General features: G+C 41.5%; 2 protein-coding genes across 14 annotated transcripts in view; both read right to left on the bottom strand.

The window, feature by feature from the left end:
- Positions 1 to 18,550, bottom strand: part of MICAL3 (microtubule associated monooxygenase, calponin and LIM domain containing 3) — a 272,677-nt gene that overhangs the window by 220,182 nt on the left and 33,945 nt on the right. For 5 of the 13 annotated variants that reach the window (XM_032390825.1, XM_032390826.1, XM_032390828.1 and 2 more), the window contains exon 1: positions 4,037 to 4,514. The gene's annotated coding sequence lies outside the window, so the exon portion shown is untranslated. Of the gene's footprint in view, positions 1 to 4,036; positions 4,516 to 18,550 lie in introns of those variants that run through there. The other 8 variants (XM_032390821.1, XM_032390829.1, XM_032390824.1 and 5 more) reach the window with 6 other exon arrangements.
- Positions 17,518 to 18,191, bottom strand: LOC116623579 (mitochondrial import inner membrane translocase subunit Tim17-A-like). Its single transcript, XM_032390835.1, is given in 1 exon segment — positions 17,518 to 18,191. A coding segment is annotated over 1 exon segment (516 nt). The 3' UTR covers positions 17,518 to 17,675.

Below are 18,550 nucleotides of genomic sequence, written 5' to 3'. Positions count from 1 at the left end.
GGTTTGTTTTGTAGTATTCAAAATACTTTATTAAAGGTTTTGTTCAATCTCAAAAGAGCAGTTCAGCGTAGGAAGAACAGAAGTTGTGACTCTCACTCACTTTCTTGTATTGAAACACCTGGGATAAAAAGGCCTTCTAGAAATAAGCCTTCAAAAAGCCCAAGTCAATGCTTAACTCTACTTCTCCCTTTTCAACACCCCATCTCTCTCCTTTTCTGAAATGAATTCTTTGTTTAAAGGACATGAACTTTTTTTTTAAGATTTTATTTATTTTTCAGCAGAGAGAGAGACAGCAAGAGAGGGAATACAACAAGCAGGGTGAGTGGGAGAGGGAGAAGCAGGCTTCCCGCGGAGCAGGGAGCCCATGCGGGGCTCGATCCCAGGACGCCGGGATCATGACCTGAGCCGAAGGCAGACGCTTAACGACTGAGCCCCCCAGGCGCCCAAAGGACAAGAACTTTTAATCTGTATTATATAATGCAAATATTTCCCCCACTCTATTCATTTTTCATGTGTCAGAAATTTTAAATTTGAATTTGAATTAACAGTCCCCCATGGATTCTTTATTGATTCAAAGTAATCCACAGATATAAAATGTAGTGAATTCTATTTTTTTGTTAGCTTTCCTAGAATTCAACTTTTTAATATTTAATTTTGATTCGACTTTAGTTTTTGCCAGTGTTTGCAATAAGGCAAAGACTTTAAAACTTTCTTGATTGTGACCCACGGTAAGAAATGTATTTTGCATCATGACTCAGTGCACACAAATATACAGAGATAAAACAAACACAAGTTTTAAGGAACAAAGCTTCCCCTCACTGCAGAGGACCCACTCTGATATTTTCTATTCTATTTAGTTTTCTTCTTAAAATGCTGGTCATAACCCACCAAACTGATTTCATGACCCATGGATGAGCCTGAAAAAATATAAAATAGGATTTTATTAATGCATCACAATCCTGTTAAGTATTCCCACTCTGAGCTTGGATGACACCTGAAGATGAACGGATATAAATGAAGTAAGTCGGGTCAATTGGACATTTTCTTCCAGGGGCCTGTGAAGTAAACTGCCTCTTTTCGGAGACTAGATATTGGTGGTCATGGCGGGGAGGGGCAGAGAGAGATGAGACATGGTTTTGCTCTTGAACAGTGTAACCATCTAGTGGACTGGGAGCCTTCACAGGGTTGGCCTGGCCTGCCCTGTGAGGTGGATCAGCTCTGAGGTGGCCCGTCGGGAGAGGGCCTTTGGGTTTGAGGTAGCAGAAGCCGCTGGGAGCCATCCTTCACGTGGAATTAGAAGAAAGCAGCTCCAGTTCAGCTGAGAGCGCTAAGAGCCGGCAAGGTGAAGCATGCCTATGGCCCGATTTTCCAAGTGAATGCTGGGGAAAGCCTGGGGGAGGCCCATGGCGGGTAAGTGAAGGCACTGTCTCAGGGGGCCTGGTGGGCTCCAGAAGGAGACAAAATAGTGTTGTGTGTGCAGCTATGCACAGACTAGGAAAACAATGACTAAAGGGCAGGGTGGAGGTTGTTACAACTGTCTTGGATTGCTGGGAGAGAGGTGTCAGGGAAGGACTTGTCTAGGTCAGAGCCTGAGAATGCAGGAATACGAATAATCACATGTAGCAGTGTGGGGGAGTTGTGGTCGTTCCGTGGTCAGGAAATACCTCCCAGTTACTCCCTCAGTGGCCCTGGCACATAAGGCTTTTGATCCACATCAGGTAGCCTGTATGATCTTTAAACAGAACCCGAATTCTCTTGCCTTTTTATTTGGTGAATGACTGAGGCTTGCTGAGGGTTTCAGAAGATACAATGCTTTCATACCTGTTCCTCAAGGAGGCTGTACCCATTTCTCTAACCAAAATTAAAGCCCGAGCAAAAGACAGCTGGGATGGGTGAATTTCTTACTCCAGGCTGGTAGATGATACTGAATAATGTATTTAAAAATTCGAATTTCTCATGCCCAGAGTTTTGAGGCCTTACCTCATCGTCTTGAGGACCTTAGGTATTGCTGTGTAGTTTCTGCCTCCCACCTGCTTCACAGCACTCATGAATATTCACGAGATAACATTACAGTGTGAGCACTGGAAGAACCTCCCACAAGGTGTGCCCTCCAGTCTGCAAGAGTGCTTGTAGGGACGAGCTTACCCTGGTGCCTGAATTTTCAGGGAACCTAAGATTTAGGATTCCCCTCAAGCTTAGGAGGAGTTCAAGCCATTTGGAAGGGTTTTCAGCCTGAGAGGGATAACACTTTATAATTCTTAGGTGATCTTATCGTTGCTTCTCCCTTCTTTAGAGTGACCCCTCCTCTTTTTCTACGTCCATTCTCCTTGCAGTGGGTGGAAGATTTACACATGTGACCCTGGTTAGTACCAATAGACGTTTATAAATCTACAGGGAGCCCTGGCTTTCACCCTACAGACTTGCAAAGGCACACATCTCTTTTCCCCCTTGCCCTGGAATATAAATCAGAACATCTCATTTAGGGGTGCCTGGGTGGCTCAGTCATTAGGCATCTGCCTTCAGCTCAGGTCATGATCCCAGGGTCCTGGGGTCGAGCCCCACGTTGGGCTCCCTGCTCAGCAGGAAGCCTGCTTCTCCCTCTCCCACTCCCCCTGCTTGTGTTCCCTCTCTCCCTCTCTCTCTGCCGATGAATAAATAAAATCTAAAAAAAAAAATCTCATTTAGTGGGAGAACCTATTTTGAGAGAGATGCTTGCTCCCTCCCTCCTCTGAAACATCACCTTCATCCTGAGCCTCTGAGCAGCTGGATCCCTGCCGTCTGTCTTAGCTAGTAGCTTCTAGGCATTCACAACATTTACCTTGCCTTACAGCAGTAGCTTATTTGAGAGGCTTAGTTTAATTATCAAGGTCAACTGGAAAAATGTCATCCTAATATTGACTGGAATGGTGGATTGCAAACTTAGTTCATTAGGATCACATGGGAGCCTTTAAAAACCCCACTGCTTAGGCTGTGTCCCAGACCAATTAAGTCAGAGTATCTGGGGATGGGACCCAGGCATCAGTATTTTTTAAAAATTCCCCAGGTGTTCCAACAAGCAGCCAGGGCTGAGAACCACTGAATAGTACTGCAGAGACCCAACAGTTGAGCCTTCTGTTTATCTTTTTAACAAGATTTCACTTTTCCCTTGAAAGGAATCTTAATAACAATGAAAATTCTAAGTAGTTGATCAGAGTGCAAGACCAATAAGAAAGCTTTTTTTGGCGGGGGGGGGGGTGTTGGAGAGGAATGAGAAGGGTTGTCTGGCAAGGAAAGGACTTAGTAGAAAGTATTTTGCCGTGGAATCGTAATCATTCGATTCTAAAACAAGATGCAGTCCCCTAGAAGCCATCTGGCGCTTCCCTTTGCTTCCAGGAAGGAATGAACTTGACCATCCTTTTGTTAAAAATCTCCAAGAGAAGGAGTGTGCTGCATCCCCCGCCGCTTCCCAGTACATGCGTGTGTGTGCCTATTTCGCCTTTGGGCTGTGCAGGCAAGCGCTAGCGCCCTCTACTGGAATGAAGTGGATTTCTCTCCTCGAGTAACAATTGATTCTTCTGGCTGAGGTAATGGATTCATTTCCTTGAGCTCACCAGAAAGGACGCGGCTTCGACAAGGACTTCCTGGCATTCCTCTGACATCTGGCATGCCACTGCTTTGCCTGGGGACCTTATTTCTTTGATTGTAGGATAGGAACGCAAAGCAAATGGGATGAAGGTGCTGGGAAACTGAGCCCTGCTGCTTCTCTGATAGGCTTTGGAGTGTTTATTTGTGATGCTTGGTATCCGCACCAGTGGGGCGTTGTGTGGTAATGGAGACACAGACTGGAGTGTAACTCCCACTGGTTAAGGGAGTAGTGCATTTAAAGAGAGAAGAAATAATAATTCCAAGAAATCCAAAGATGTCAGAAGGGAAAATACTTCCCAATCACAAGCAATTTAAAGATGTGATTTTTTTTTTTTTTTAAGGCAGTAATCAAGACATATAACCTTGTCATTTGGGAGATTTTCCCCCCAAAGGAAGACTTGATGGTACTCACCGATTAGGGCTTCAAAGGGCATCTCCTCAATACATAACAAATGCTGGCTCTCCATGGTCCTCAGCATACAGGTGCGGCTGCTATGGCTGCACACATCTTTAGTGCTGCACACTCCCCCTTCCCGCTGGACCCCCACCGGAGGCTAGCATGGGGAGGCTCCACGGTACATCCGTTTCTCCCCCTTGTCCCTTCTCTGCAATTCTCTCCCGGGGTCCAGGGATTCACAGTCGAGGCAACAAGGAAGGAATGAGATCCTGGGTGTCTGCCTCTCGCTTCTTGTCCTCACTGCTGCATCTCAGCTGGGGTTGGAGAAGTCGGTGCAGCAGAGCTGGATGCTGGCTCGTCACGGTTGCTATGGTGACCAGGAGCAGGCGACTTGACGGTGGCTGGGGAAGGCAGTAGAGAAAAGGTAACAGATGAGTGATGACGTCATAGACTCTCCTGGGATCTGTTGACCACAAGAGAGCTAAGAGAAGTGGAGTTCCTGAATGGTACTATCCAGAATGTCTGTTTTTTAGCTTCAAACCAAAACCAAAACCAAACCCTCCTTTCTTCTTCGGGATTCTTCCCCCCCCCCCCCCCCCCCTTATCTCAACACACACACACACACTAGCATTTTAAGGCTTGGAAATTCCAGCGGTGTTTTAAGGCCCCTAGCCCTAGGGAATCCTGCTAAATGGAGATGAGTGCATGACTCCCTAGGGGAAGGGTGCAGTTGCAAGAGCCCTGTTAAGGGCTCAGGACCTACACCCTTCTCCTTACTCTGAGAAGGGCTCCTGCTGCTGGAGTTTAAGTAATCTTATTTCACACTTCCAAACAACGTCCCCTGGATTGTCATGGCCCATGGAACTTGAAAGAAACCTGCTAAGCACTAAAAGATGGAAGACAGGATAGATTTGAATAAATTCCTATCAGCATTTGCTTATTATAATTATAGCATTATAATCAGAGCAGAAAGAAGCATTGGAGATTATTTTGTCTTCAAGGATCATTGGCTTCAGTATGATAACCATCTCAGCTATGTAGTCAAAAGCTGATTGACTCCAGGCAGCACTCTCAGAAGAGGGCTGACCCTTGCCTGATGACTTGGAGAAGGGGCTCTTGTTTGTTCCTAGGGGTATCCCTTAATCATGTCATTGTCTACATCATTAATTAGTGTTCCCCTCCTTTCCATAGCCATTAATATGAGGATAAGGGTTGTAGTGCAGAGGTGGTACCCACTTGACATCCTGAGTCCCTTCTTCACCACACAACTCTGCATCTTGTCTCTTCCACCTACAGATCTGCAGGTGTTTTGCTCTACTTCCAGAGTAAGGGAGGGAATACATTTTTAGTGAGCTCAGACAATGTTCCTGGGCTTTTCATGGGTTATTTCATTTAATTCTCCTGTCAATCTGTGAGATTTTACATCACTTTTATAAATTAAGAACGTAAGAGCACACAAAATAAGTTACTTGCTTGTATAAGGCTATTCATCTAGACAAGTGGTAAAACTGGAATTGCCACCGAGTTCTGTGTGACATGACAGTGGAAGGCATGAGGCCATCTGGGTTTGACCCAAGTGGATATTAAGGAAAACTTTCTGGGAGGTCCAGAAACTGATAATTTCTCCTACTTCTCATTTACTGCTTTTATCTATTTCCATTGTTTTTAAAAAGAAATAAGATGTTTATTTTAGAAAACTTGAGGGGTGCTTGGGTGGTACAGTCGGTTGAGTATCCGACTTTTGGTTTTGGCTCAGGTTGTGATCTCAGGGTTCTGAGATCGAGCCCTGCATTGGGCTCCAAGCTCAGCACTGAGTCTGCTTGAGATTCTCTCTCCCTCTCCCTCTGCGCCTCCTGCTCATGCTCTCTCTCTCTCTCTAAAATAAATAAATAAATCTTACAAAAAGAAAGAAAACTTGAAAAATATAGAAACATAAAGAAATAAAAATCACCCATAATCCTATCACCCAAAGAAAATTATGATTAATATTCCTATTTTCTTCCAGTCCTTTTTTAATAAAGATTTTATTTATTTATTTATTTATTTGAGAAAGAGAGAATGAGATGGGAGAGGGTCAGAAGGAGAAGCAGACTCCCCGCTGAGCAGGGAGCCCAACGTGGGACTTGATCCTGGGACTCCAGGATCATGACCTGAGCCAAAGGCAGACGCTTAGCAGACTGAGCCCTCCGGCACCCTCTTCCAGTCTATTCCCTTCTTGTCATTAAACTAAGACTTCCATAGACTGAATGTTTGTGTCACTGCCAAATTCATATGTTGAAATCTAATCTCCAAATGATGGTATTTGGAAGGGGGACCTTTGGGAAGTGATTAGGTCATGGAGGCTGTGTCCTCATGAATGGGAACAGTGCCCTTGTAAAAGAGACTTCAGAGAGCTCTCTGGCCCTTCTGCTATGTAAGGATTCAGGGAGACTGTTTACTGTCTATGAATCTTCACCAGATGTGGAATCTGATGATCCTTGGTGATCTTGGACTTCTCCACCTGTGAGAAACTGTGAGAAATGGATTTCTGTTGTTAATAAGCCACCCGTCTATGTTATTCTGTTGTTGCAGCCTGAATGAACTAAGACAAAGATCATATATGTATAATTGTATCCTGCTCTTCATTGAAAATAACCTTGTGAAAATTTTACCCTCCATTACAGTTCTTTAAAAACATTACTTTAAATGCTACACAGTATTTCAGCATATGAATGTATCATAATTTCTTATTGAATATTTGAGTTGTTTTCCATTTTTATTGATTTCATATAACTGTAATAAAAATTTTTCTACATAAATCTTGCCCATGTTTGTGAATATTTCATTTGTAATTAAGTCTTAGAAGTGAAATACTGGATTAAAGGTATGAAGTTTTGCTTTTAATTAGGAATTTATTTATTTATTTTTAAAGATTTTATTTTTTTTAAGTCATCTCTAGGGGCACCTGGGTGGCTCAGTCAGTTAAGGCATTTGCCTTCAGTTTAGGTCATGATCCTGAGTCCTGGGATTAAGCCCCGCCTTGGGCTCTTTGCTCAGCAGGGGGCCTGCTTCTCCCCGTCCCTCTGCCCTTCCCCCCTTCTTGTGCTTGCTCTCTCTCATGCTCTCTCTCTCAAATAAATTTTAAAAAATTAATAAAGTCATCTCTATACCCAATGCAGGACTCGAAGTCACAACCCCAAGATCAAGAGTTCATTGCTCCACCAACTGGCTAACAGTCTTAGCCAGCCAGGTGCCCTAAGACTTTACTTTTTTAGAGCAGTTTTAGGTTCATAGTAAAATTGAGGGAAAGGTACAGAGATTTCCCATATACTCCCTGTTCCTACACATGCATAGCCTGCCCATTATCAATATCCCCAACCAGAGTAGAACATTTGTTATAACTACATTGATACATCATTATTGCCCACATAATTTATCTTACAGTTCATTCTTGGTATTATACATTTATGGGTTTGAACAAATGTATAATGATATGCATCAATCATTATGGTATCATATATTTTCATTGCTCTAAAAATCCTCTGTGCTCTGCTTATTCATCCCCCAACCCCTGGCAACCAGGAGTTTTTTATTGTTGTTACTGTCTCTATAGTTTTGCCTTTTCCAGAATGTTGTATAGTTGGAATCATATAGTATATAACCTTTTCAGATAGTCTTCTTTCACTTAGTAATATGCATTTAAGAATCCTTCATATCTTTTCATGACTTGATAGCTCATTTCTTTTTAGCACTAATATTGCATTGTCTGAATATACTACACTTTATTTATCCACTCATCTACTGAAGGAGATCTTGGTGGCTTCCAAGTTTTGCCAACTGTGAATAAAGCTTCTATAAACAACCATGTACAGGTTTTTGTGTAGTCATAAGTTTTCAATTCCTTTGGGTAAATACCAAGGAACATGATTGCTGGATCATATGCTAAGAGTATGTTTAGTTTTGTAAGAGAATGCCAAACTCTTTTTCCCAAAGTGGGTATACCATTTTGCATTCCCACTAATAATGGATGAGAGTTCCTGTTGCTCCACGTCCTTGCTAGCATTTGATGTTGTCACTGTTCTAGCTTTTGGCCATTCTTACAGGTGTGCAGTGGTATCTCATTGTTTTATTTATTTTAAAGATTTTATTTATTTATTTGTCAGAGAGGGAGAGAGAGAGCACAAGCAGGCAAAGCAGCAGGCAGAGAGAGAAGCAGGCTCCCTGCTGAGCAAGGAGCCTGATGTGGGACTCTTATCTCAGGACCCCGGGAGCTGAAGGCAGATGCTTAACTGACTAAACCACCTAGGCGTCATTCATTGTTGTTTTAATTTGCATTTCCCTGTGATGATGTGGAACATCTTCTCATATGCTTATTTTCCATCTGAATACCTTCTTTGGGAGGGGTCTGTTAAGGTCTCTGGCCCATTTTTTAACTGAATTGTTTGTTTTCTTACTGTTGTATTTTAAGGGTTCTTTGTGTATTTTGGATAATAATTCTTTATCAGATGTGTCTTTTGCAAATATTTTCTCCCAGTCCATGGCTTATCTTCTCATTCTCTTGATACTGTCTTTTGCAATTAGAAGTTTTTAATTTTAATGAACTCCAAGGTATCAATTATTTCTTTCGTGGATTGTACCTTTGGTGCTGTATCTAAAAACTCACTACCATACTCAAGATCATCCAGGTTTTCTCCTGTATTATCTTCTAGGAGTTTTGTAGTTTTGCATCTTAACATTTAGTTCTGTTATCTATTCTCAGTTGATTTTTGTGAAAGGTGTAAGATCTGTGTCTAGATTTTTTTTTTTTTTTGCATGTGGATGTCCAGTTGTTCCAGCACTGTTTTTTGAAAAGATTATCTTTGTTCATTGTATTGTCTTTGCTCCTTTGTTGCAGATCAGTTGACTATATTTATGTGGGTCTATGTCTGGGTTCTCTCAGTTCTTTTGATCTATTTGTCTTTTCTTTCATCAATACCATAGTGTCTTGATTATTGTAGCTTTATAATAAGTCTTAAGATCAGGTAGTGTCAGTCTTTTGATTTTGTTCTCCATCAATATTGTGTTGGCTATTCTATAGGGTCTTTTGCCTCTCCAAATAAACTTTAAAATCAGTGTGTCAATATCTACAAATTAACTTGTTAGGAGTTTGATTGAGATTACATTGAGTCTGTAGATCAAGTTGGGAAGAATTGACATCTTGACAGTATTGAGTCTTCTTATCCATGAACATGGAATATCTCTCCATTTATTAGTTCTTTGATTTCATTCATCAGAGTTTCATGGTTTTCCTCATATAGGTCTTATACATATTTTGTTAGATTTGGGGATGCTAATGTAAGGTATAAACATTTTTAAGACTTTCTAATCCTCCTCTCTAGTGGGGATTTCTGAATTACTGGCCCTTCCACAAGGCATTCACAATCCCATTCCACTCACACCTTTCCCAGTGTCTGGTGTGCCTGCAGTTGGCATTTGGCATTGAAGTTGTTTATTTCACAAACCCTTTGGGAAATTGGAGTTAGCTGTTTTCAGTTTTTTGTTTGTTTTATTCAGAAAACCTCAATAGCTCTTTATTATTTTAAAATGCTCTATAAGTAGCATGGCCTCTGCGTAAGAATGACCTGCAAATTAAAAAAAAAAAAAAAAAAAAACAACTCTATAAGCAAGAAATAGTAGAACACTAGGCTTTAGGAAGGAAAAACTTAGGACAGAAGTGGTAAGCTTTCCAAGTTCCTATAGTAAGTCAGTGATGCTGGAACTTAAAGCTTATTCACTGTTGACTCTGGTGGTGGCCTAAGCCCCACCCTGTTATAGAAAAGCTGCCTTTGATTTCCCTCTGATCTCTGCATTTCAGTTCAGTGTTCAGCACTGACCAGATGATTAGGTGAATTTAATAATGTTGTCATAGAGGGTTGGGCTTGGATGATGAGGACTTCTGAAGAAAAGCAACTAGAGTAATAGACCTTTCAAAGGTTGAGAGATAAGACTGCTTGATGTTACTGATGATCTGCCAAGGTGAAATGCAAGGAAAGCCAGCCTAATCCTGTCTCCCTTCTTCCTTGGCAGAAGATAGCAAGAGGGAAGACATGTAGGGGAGAGTGGAGGTGGGTACAACACTGACTAGAATATCTCCAAGCCATTCATTCACTCATTCATTCATTCATTTAAAGTAAGCTTTATGCTCAATGTGGGGCTTGAAATCATGACCCTGAGATTTAAGAGTTGCATGCTCTACCAACTGAACGAGCTAGACACCCCATCTAAGCCTTTTAAGCATTTTTTATTCCCCTATAGAAGAAGTTAGGTATGGCAGGGTGAAAGGGGGATCTATTTTTGACTATTTAAAAATCTACCTTGTAAGTCCAGATTATACTGAAAGGTTTTTGCTCTTGGCTATAGGGCTAATGGCTGCTGCAAAATTGATAGGAGTGGGTACACTGTGGTAACCGATCTTTCATAAATTCTCTTATTGGGCTATGTTAGAGTAAATTTCTGAATATAAAACATAATATTTAGCACTGTTTTCACTAAAGGGAATATAAGACTAATATTTCACCAGGTAGTTTTAGATAACATACAGAATTTGGGAACTGACATTATTTTTTTCCCCAAAGATTTATTTATTTATTTATTTGACAGAGAGAGAGAGAGAGACAGCGAGAGAGGGAACACAAGCAGGGGGAGTGGGAGAGGGAGAAGCAGGTTTCCCGCTGAGCAGGGAGCACAATGTGGGGCTCGATCCCAGGACCCTGGGATCATGACCTGAGCTGAAGGCAGACGCTTAACGGCTGAGCCACCGAGGCGCCCCAGGAACTGAAATGATTGCAATTAAATTGACAAATACTATACCTGTTGCAGCTTTTCTCTTTCACAGACTAGAGCTATGCAAAAGTAGAATGTCTATGAATGAAGATATCTACCATGTTGTTTTCAGAGTTTAATTTCTGTAAGGGAATGCCTGAGGTTCAAAATCAAAACCTTTCAAATACATGAAATTCATGTATTTGAACACAGAATTTATGTATTAGAGTTCTCCAGGGAAAAAAATGTGTAATATATGTATATGTGTATGTATATACTTATAAGAATTGGCTCACAGGGTTATGGAGGTCAAGCAGTCCTATGATCTGCCGTCTGTAAGCTGTATAACCATAAAACCCACCGTACAATTCGTTCAAGTCCAAAGGCCTGAGAACCCATGTCTGAGGAACTCTCATGTCTGAGGATCTCTCATGTCTGAAGGCAAGAGAGGATAGATGCCCCAGCTCAAGAAGAGAGAGAGAATTTGCCCTTCCTCTGCCTTTTTGTTCTGACTGGGTCTTGAACAGATTAGATGACACCCATACACATTGGTGAGGGAGGTCTTCTTTGCTCAGTTTACTGATTCAAATGCTAATCCCTTCTGGAAACACTCTCATAGACACACCCAGAAATAATATTTTACCAGCTATCTGGAAATCCCTTGGGCCAGTCAAGTTGACACATTAAATTAACCCTCACAATTTACTTGAGCATGTTACCCTGGAGTGAAAGTGATCACCCCATCTTTTTTCCCCTTCCCAGTCTTTTACCAGCTGGCTGTTTGAATTTGTGTAAGACATATTCAAATTTCTTGGGACCCAGGAAATCATTCCCAGCCCCTTTATTATTTTACAGATAAGAAAACTGGGGCCTAAAGAGCTGAAATGATTAGTTCAAGATCACACTGAATTTTATTAGTGATTTTGAAGTCTGAAAGCAGGCTGATTAAATCTGCAGGTGACAGAAAGTTAGGAAAGATAGCCAACGGAAATAGATTGAAATCTATTGCTAATATATAGATGACAATATAAACATTAAAAATGGTCTGCCTGGAATGATAGGCGAAACCCAATAAGTAGAGATTTAGCATCAATAAATACAATGGCCACACTTTCGATTGAAAAATCTATTGCACGGTATAGGCCTGCTTTGGCTAAAGTTATGTGAAACAATATGGTGGAGTGAAGTCAACTATGTAAAACCCCAAGTGAGGAGCAGCTGCTAAAACAGTTGGTGCAACTCTGGGGCTATATTAATAGGCAGAGACTGATCTGATGTTGCAGGGAGTGTGTGGCCTGGGGCATTTGGTGCTCGTCAGGTCATATTTGTATCACTATGTGTGGTACAGGGTACAATGTTCTGAGAGGGATCTTGTAAACTGGAGTCCATCCACCAGAAGATGGTGAGGGGCCTGAGCTCTTCTCCACAGAATGAAAGGCCACAGCAGCTAGGAATGTTTAGTTTGGAGACTTCTGAAGGATATGATTACTGCCTTCAAATATCTCATGGGCTGTCAAATGAAGAAGAGGTATGTGGCTTGTTCTATGTCACTCCAAGGGCGGAAGTAGGATCATTAGGCATGATGGTCAAGGTGAAATGGATTTCTGCTCTAAGATTTTCCAACATTGCTGACTCACAACAGAATGGTCTGGAACTGTGCTCAAGGAAATGTTGGGGTGCATCCATCAGAGATCTTACAGGAGGATACTTCTCTGGGAGAAAAGTTGACTCCATGACTTCTAAGTTCCCTTTAATTCAGATTCTCTGAGGCTTCATAGGTCATTTCTCTTGTACTGCTATTTCACTCTAGCAGATAATGTTTTAATGTTTTTGACCTTCTGATTACCAAAACAATTCAGAATAGTTTGGAATATTAGAATATGTATTTAAAAAAAAAACAAATAAAACTTTTAATGAAAAATTGAATCCAGAAGGGCCCTTGGGGAAAAGTGAGTTGCTACACTACAGAATTTAGGCACTAAATTAAATTAAAATCTAAACTTGCTCTGGGCAAAGAGAAATTATGATGTAGATTCTTATTGTTCAAGAAGAGGAAACTTACACTTTTACCAGTATTGGTGTTAACCTAGAATTCACAATGGGATTATAAGGTCCTTAATGACAGGGTACAAGTCCTTTACTTCATGTTAACTCTAATAACATCTATCCGAATATTTTATACAGAGTAGGTGCTCAGTATGTTTTGAATGATTTGACTTTCTTAAAGCTGGGATAGGACATTTTTTTCCTTTATTATTTTTTTCTCAGGGTCTGGTAGAAGAAGTGTCCTGGTCAGGCTCTAAGTCAGTTTTGAAACTATATTATCTTGCTCCAATGAGGTAGCCTGAACTTGGCCTATAGTAAGCCCCAGACTGCCGTAGTTAAATCTCCTGGCACATATTAATGTTTTTAGAACAAGTTTCTGTCTTAAATGCATTTGTGCTGTAGACTATAGCTGCTCTCAGACACTGGCTTCACTTCCTCTGTAGTTCTCCACTGTACCCAGTAGTAATAGTAACCAAAATTGTATTTCACTAACTTAGAACACAAGCACTATTCTATGTGTTTGTCCTACCCATTGCTCCCTTCTGTAGTTACTACTTTTAGCTCTGTTTTTCAGATGAGGAAATGGAGGTGAAGTTAAGTGACTTGCTCAAGGTCACAACTTAGTAAGGGGCAGAGCCAGAATGTGAACCTAGCATTCTGACTACAGATTTTGTGCCCCTAACCACTATGTCCTTCTATCTCTCAGCAAGGTGTCTACGTGCAATATGTATTTAATCGAGTCACTAAGGGATCAAAGTCCAAGCGAGTTTTGTCTTCTGGGTGGCAAGACACCAGGTGGTAAAGAGTTTCCTCTGCCCCTCCTCTTTCCATTGTTCCCTCTGTTCCCTGGAGACCAGCTCAGAAACCTCCCCACTGTATTTCCTTCCCCAGCCCAGTTTTCTGGGGTTGGCTACTCCCCAGCTCTGCTACCAGCTCCACGGCTCATGGCTTTGGAATGAAAGACACAAGACTTAGCTCCTTGGAGTGACTCACATCTTTTGGAGCAGTTACAGCCTGCTTTTGTGCCACTTAGCAATTCTTCCTCCCCAAACCCAACCCCTCTCCATTTTCCTAAAAATGCCAGATGGTATAAAATCAATGTGAATTTTAATATACTCTGCTTTGGAGAATTTATCAATACTTCTCCTGTCCCTTCACTGCCCCCCCCCCCAGGATAATTAGAATCACCCCATGGTATTGCAAAACAGGAAGGCCTGGGTAGTTGCTCAAGGGCATGGTGTTGTAGAAATCACTCTTCGCCTCTGACCTACAGTTAGATGCTTAATGAGAACTTTCTGATGATGACATCTCAGGTCAGGTGGAGATAGGGCTAGGAACAAGCCCTGCCTATGGCTTTGTCCAAGCCAGGGTGGAAGGGGGGCAGGTCTATGCCTGGCATCTCTTTCTTCTGTTCCTGTTAGACACAGCTAAGCCCAAGGATAGGAAGAAAAGAGGGTGTGCCCATGGGAACTTCATCTTCCTTTATGCAGTTTCCCACACATCCAGAAGTCAGCCCCTCTCCTTCATTCTAACCAGCCCAGTCACTGGCACCAAACACACTATCTGAAGTTGTATAAATCTCCATAACAGCAAATGTTCTCTATTGTAGGAGGCCTCCTGGGGCTGAGGAGTTGGGAGAGTCTCCTAGGCTTAAAGCAATAAATGAGCAAGTCAATACTCTTTTCTACCTGGACACAATGAGCCTGCATGCCTGGAAACAGCTATTGTTCTTCCATGGACTTAGTTAAATCCACTGAGACAAAAGCCAGATGGAGTACAGACTTAAGGGGTCACTCAGAGAGCATTCTGATCTTCTACTCTTGTCTGGCCCTGTTATAGGGTAGCAGAAAGAAGAAGGATAAATGAACACCAAGGATACTTTAGACCTAAAATCAGAAAGCCCACATTTGAGTTCCAGCTATTCCACCTATTAATTGTGTAACCTTGAGTAAATCAAGGTACTTCTCTAATGCACATATTTCCTCGTCTGTCAAATAGGAATAGAAATACCATTTTCCCTCATTTTACAGGAACAAGTGAGGATCAAATGACAAGGCACATGAAAACACTTTGTATACTGTAATAGTGCTATGCAAGTGTAAAGGATTATTACAAATTATTATTTATTTTAGTTAAATAATAGTTTTATCAGTTTGATCCTCTACTTAGTTTTTTAAATTAAAGAATAGTTGACATACAATATTACATTAGTTTCAGGTGTATAACATAGTGATTTAACAAGTCTCTTCATTATGCTATTTTTGACCAGAACTGTGTAAATAGTAAAGTGGAGAGCTTTGCCCTTCTGTCACTTTCTATTCCTTGTTCTGCCCTAGGCAGGCAGGGAGCTGTGATTGGGAGGTGCAGTGCAGACTTGCAGGTAACAGATGAAGTACTGAAGAGGCAAGTACCTGTGTACTCATCATAGTAAGGGAATAGAACCAGACAGAATGCAGTCAGGTGGAGGAGATCAGTCTTGGTCACAGTAGTAGGACCATTCTAGATAGAATTGACCATCAGGTGATGTGTCAGTGTGAAGCAAAAGGTGATCTCAAGCACAGTTTGAAGCCAAGACAGACATAGCATAGAGGCCTTTTGACATGGTCTCCCTACAGAGTGGGGCTTCCTAACCTGGGCTACTCAGAAAACCCTGGTCACTTCCACTCTGGATCTTGACAGGCTGAAGTAAGCTGGAATTCCTGTGAGGGAGGATTCTTGCCTGTCTACTCAACAGACTTCATTATCACTGTCCAAATGAAAAGCTATGTCCCCTGGCAGATTTGGAATCTGCTTGTGTATCCATAGCCCCCAAGGGTTTCCAGTTCAGATTCCTAAGCAGATGACATTGACTCATTGAAAGGAAAGCTTATATTTCTGATACCAGAAACTTCATCCTTAATGAATCCTAGCTGCTTTCTGTGTCTAGGACAAGAGTTCTAGCAGTAAGGATGCTGTTGTTACCCAGGCTAATCTCTTAAGATGCTTAAGGAAAAGAAAATCAGGAAGCTCAAAGGAGAACAGTGCAGAGGGTTCAAATCATTCTCAAACTAGCCTGTCAATCCTTAGAGAGTTAAGCATAATGGATAACTAAGGGCAGAACACAGGATCTTGGGTCCCAAATTCATATTCACCTGTTCTTAGAGGTGATTTTGTAGATTAAAAAAGCAAAAACCAAAACCAAAACCAACTGGAGCCCTACAAGTGATTTTCCAAAGAGGATTATTGAGAAGGCTTAATGATTTCAGTAAAGAACTCAAGAAATGAAGACTCTGGTCCTCCTGAAGTATCCAAAATGAGAAAAATAAACCCTTAATTAATGAGTTTTTGGCTTAAGTCAGGGGTTACAAATTGGTCATGAGCCATGTATGGTCAGCAGGTATGTTCTGTTTGAACATTTTGTTACACATACCCCATGTTGTAAGGGCAATTTAACAGACACTGGGAATTATTTGGTTGAAACATACTCTATGGACACTTAATAAGACTAAGAAAACAGTGAGAGCAGGGCCTCTGATTGGGCACACCAGGGTATTTGATGAGAAAGCTGAGTTTATAATCTGGTTTGAGGAAATGTGATTCATGCGTATGGAGGGAACTAACCCTACCGTGAGCAGCAGATGGCCAGTGGGGTTGAGTGATAGGAACAAGGACCAGTAGAGTTCTGCAGAGGGAGAGCTCACTCTGAGCTCACACTGATGCAGTGTTTGGAAATGAGGGTGGTGGTGGAGAGGTACATTCTGGGGTAGGGGAATGAGCAAGCTGACACTTGGAGGCAGGAAATCTCCAGGTATATTCAGAAGACGATGAGCAGGCTGAGGCAGAGAATTTGAGTTGGAGAGAAATGGGAGATCTTGAATGAAGATGAGTAGAAATCCTCTCTCTGAGTCTAAAACTTATGGAATTAAATGTCTTCTGATTAAAAGAATGGTCTTTGGGGGTGAGAGTTAAAGGAACCAGGTAGCCAGAAGCATGGGCTGCCTGTGGCTTAACTCCTCTGCTATCCGTCTTTCCTCTCTATTGCTGAGCTACCTATAGGGATCCCCCACCCAGGTCCCTCCTTGGGAGACAGAGACCTTCTCAGCCTGGTTAACCAGACAGTGGCTAATAGGGATCATCGTCCTCATCAGGAGGGTGAGGGGAGCCTGTGAAGAAGGCTGAGAGTGGCAAGATTGTAGCTGACATCATGAGGCAGCTGGAGGCCTGCCAGCAAGAATGTGTCCACTTTACTTGCTTTTCATCCTGACCAAAAACACAGTCAAATTTCAGTTCAAAGCCCTTCCCTCTGCCCCATCTCCCGCCTGACACATACACATATACACACTGATATATATATATATCAACCTCTGTAGATGCGTTGTCCCCCATGTGTGCATATCAGGCATACCATATACATAAGCAGATATATAACCTGAACCAGCAGACTTAAACTACACAAGAGTGTGTATATATATCATATATATATATGCTTTTATATAAAAATATGTGTAATATATGATATATATGATATATATTAACACTATTAACTTTTTTTTTTTTTTTTTCCTTTTTTCTTTCTTCTTTTAAGCATTTTTTACATTTTCTTTTAAAGATATTAGACATTTATTTTTATCACAAATGCAATCCAAGTGTGAATAAATAAATGTATTACATTTAACATCTGCCCTCCCCCCCCCATGTTCCCATAGAAAAAAGAGCTAAGGTGTCTCTTCAAAGCCTATTTGGCCATGGCTGTCCCACCTATGGTTTTAAAAACAGACTGTGACTTATCTTCTGAGATTCCTTCTTGAACTACAGCTCATTCTGTTAAAGAAATCCTGGGAAAGAAGTCCTATTGATATTGTCGATAGTCTCCAAAAGGTGAGGATGGTAACTGGGCTGAAGGCAACTGAGAAGGGTCTTCAGCAAACTGAGGACCATTGGGAAATTGTGCAGAGGCGAATCTTGTCAACAAGATACCAGCTCCTTCAATTAAAGCTAGGAGAATGCCACCCATCGCGGCTGACCCAACCATGGCCACTGGTCCATTTCTTGCTGCCAGTATGGCTCCTGTTAAGGCACCACTTGTGATGGAGTTCCAGGGATCTTCTTTCTCTCTGACTTGAACCATACTGCAGTCAATCATGGAAAATAAACCTCCCCAAACTGCAAAGCTACCTCCCAACTGTGGAGCCCTGGTTTTAATAGCTGTCAGACTCCCTCGTAGTCTGTGGTTTACTCCCACTGGAGAATTGCGAAAACCTTTTATTGCTTGAAAGATACCACCACCTATGGTACCCATCGTAAAGGCCCCACCACAATCATCGACAATTCGCCAAGGGCAAGGTTCTCGCGCCTACTCCTCCATCTTGACTCCACCTGCGCGAGTGATGCCGGGCAAGTTGGGTGGAGCCTGACCCCAGCGGCCACTATTAACTATTTTAATTACTGTTAACATTATAATCACTATTATAATTACTATTAACATATATAATATATTCTATATAAATATATAATTATATACATAATATATAATATATAAATAATATATAAACATATACTATATGGGTAATATTTATATATATAGGCATATATATATGATTCTTTTTCAGAATACTGAAAGTCAGAAGCATGGTGTCACATAAGGAAGATGCAAGCTTCAAATAAATCTGTAATCCCTCCTAGTATTTTATGTGGTCTAGAAAAAACCTGTACGGTTCCCTGTGC

Source organism: Phoca vitulina, unplaced genomic scaffold, assembly GCF_004348235.1.
Source record: "Phoca vitulina isolate PV1807 unplaced genomic scaffold, GSC_HSeal_1.0 scaffold59, whole genome shotgun sequence".
Lineage (NCBI taxonomy): Eukaryota > Metazoa > Chordata > Mammalia > Carnivora > Phocidae > Phoca > Phoca vitulina.
Note: the sequence above shows the minus strand (reverse complement) of the source record. Positions and strands in the feature narration are given on the sequence as shown.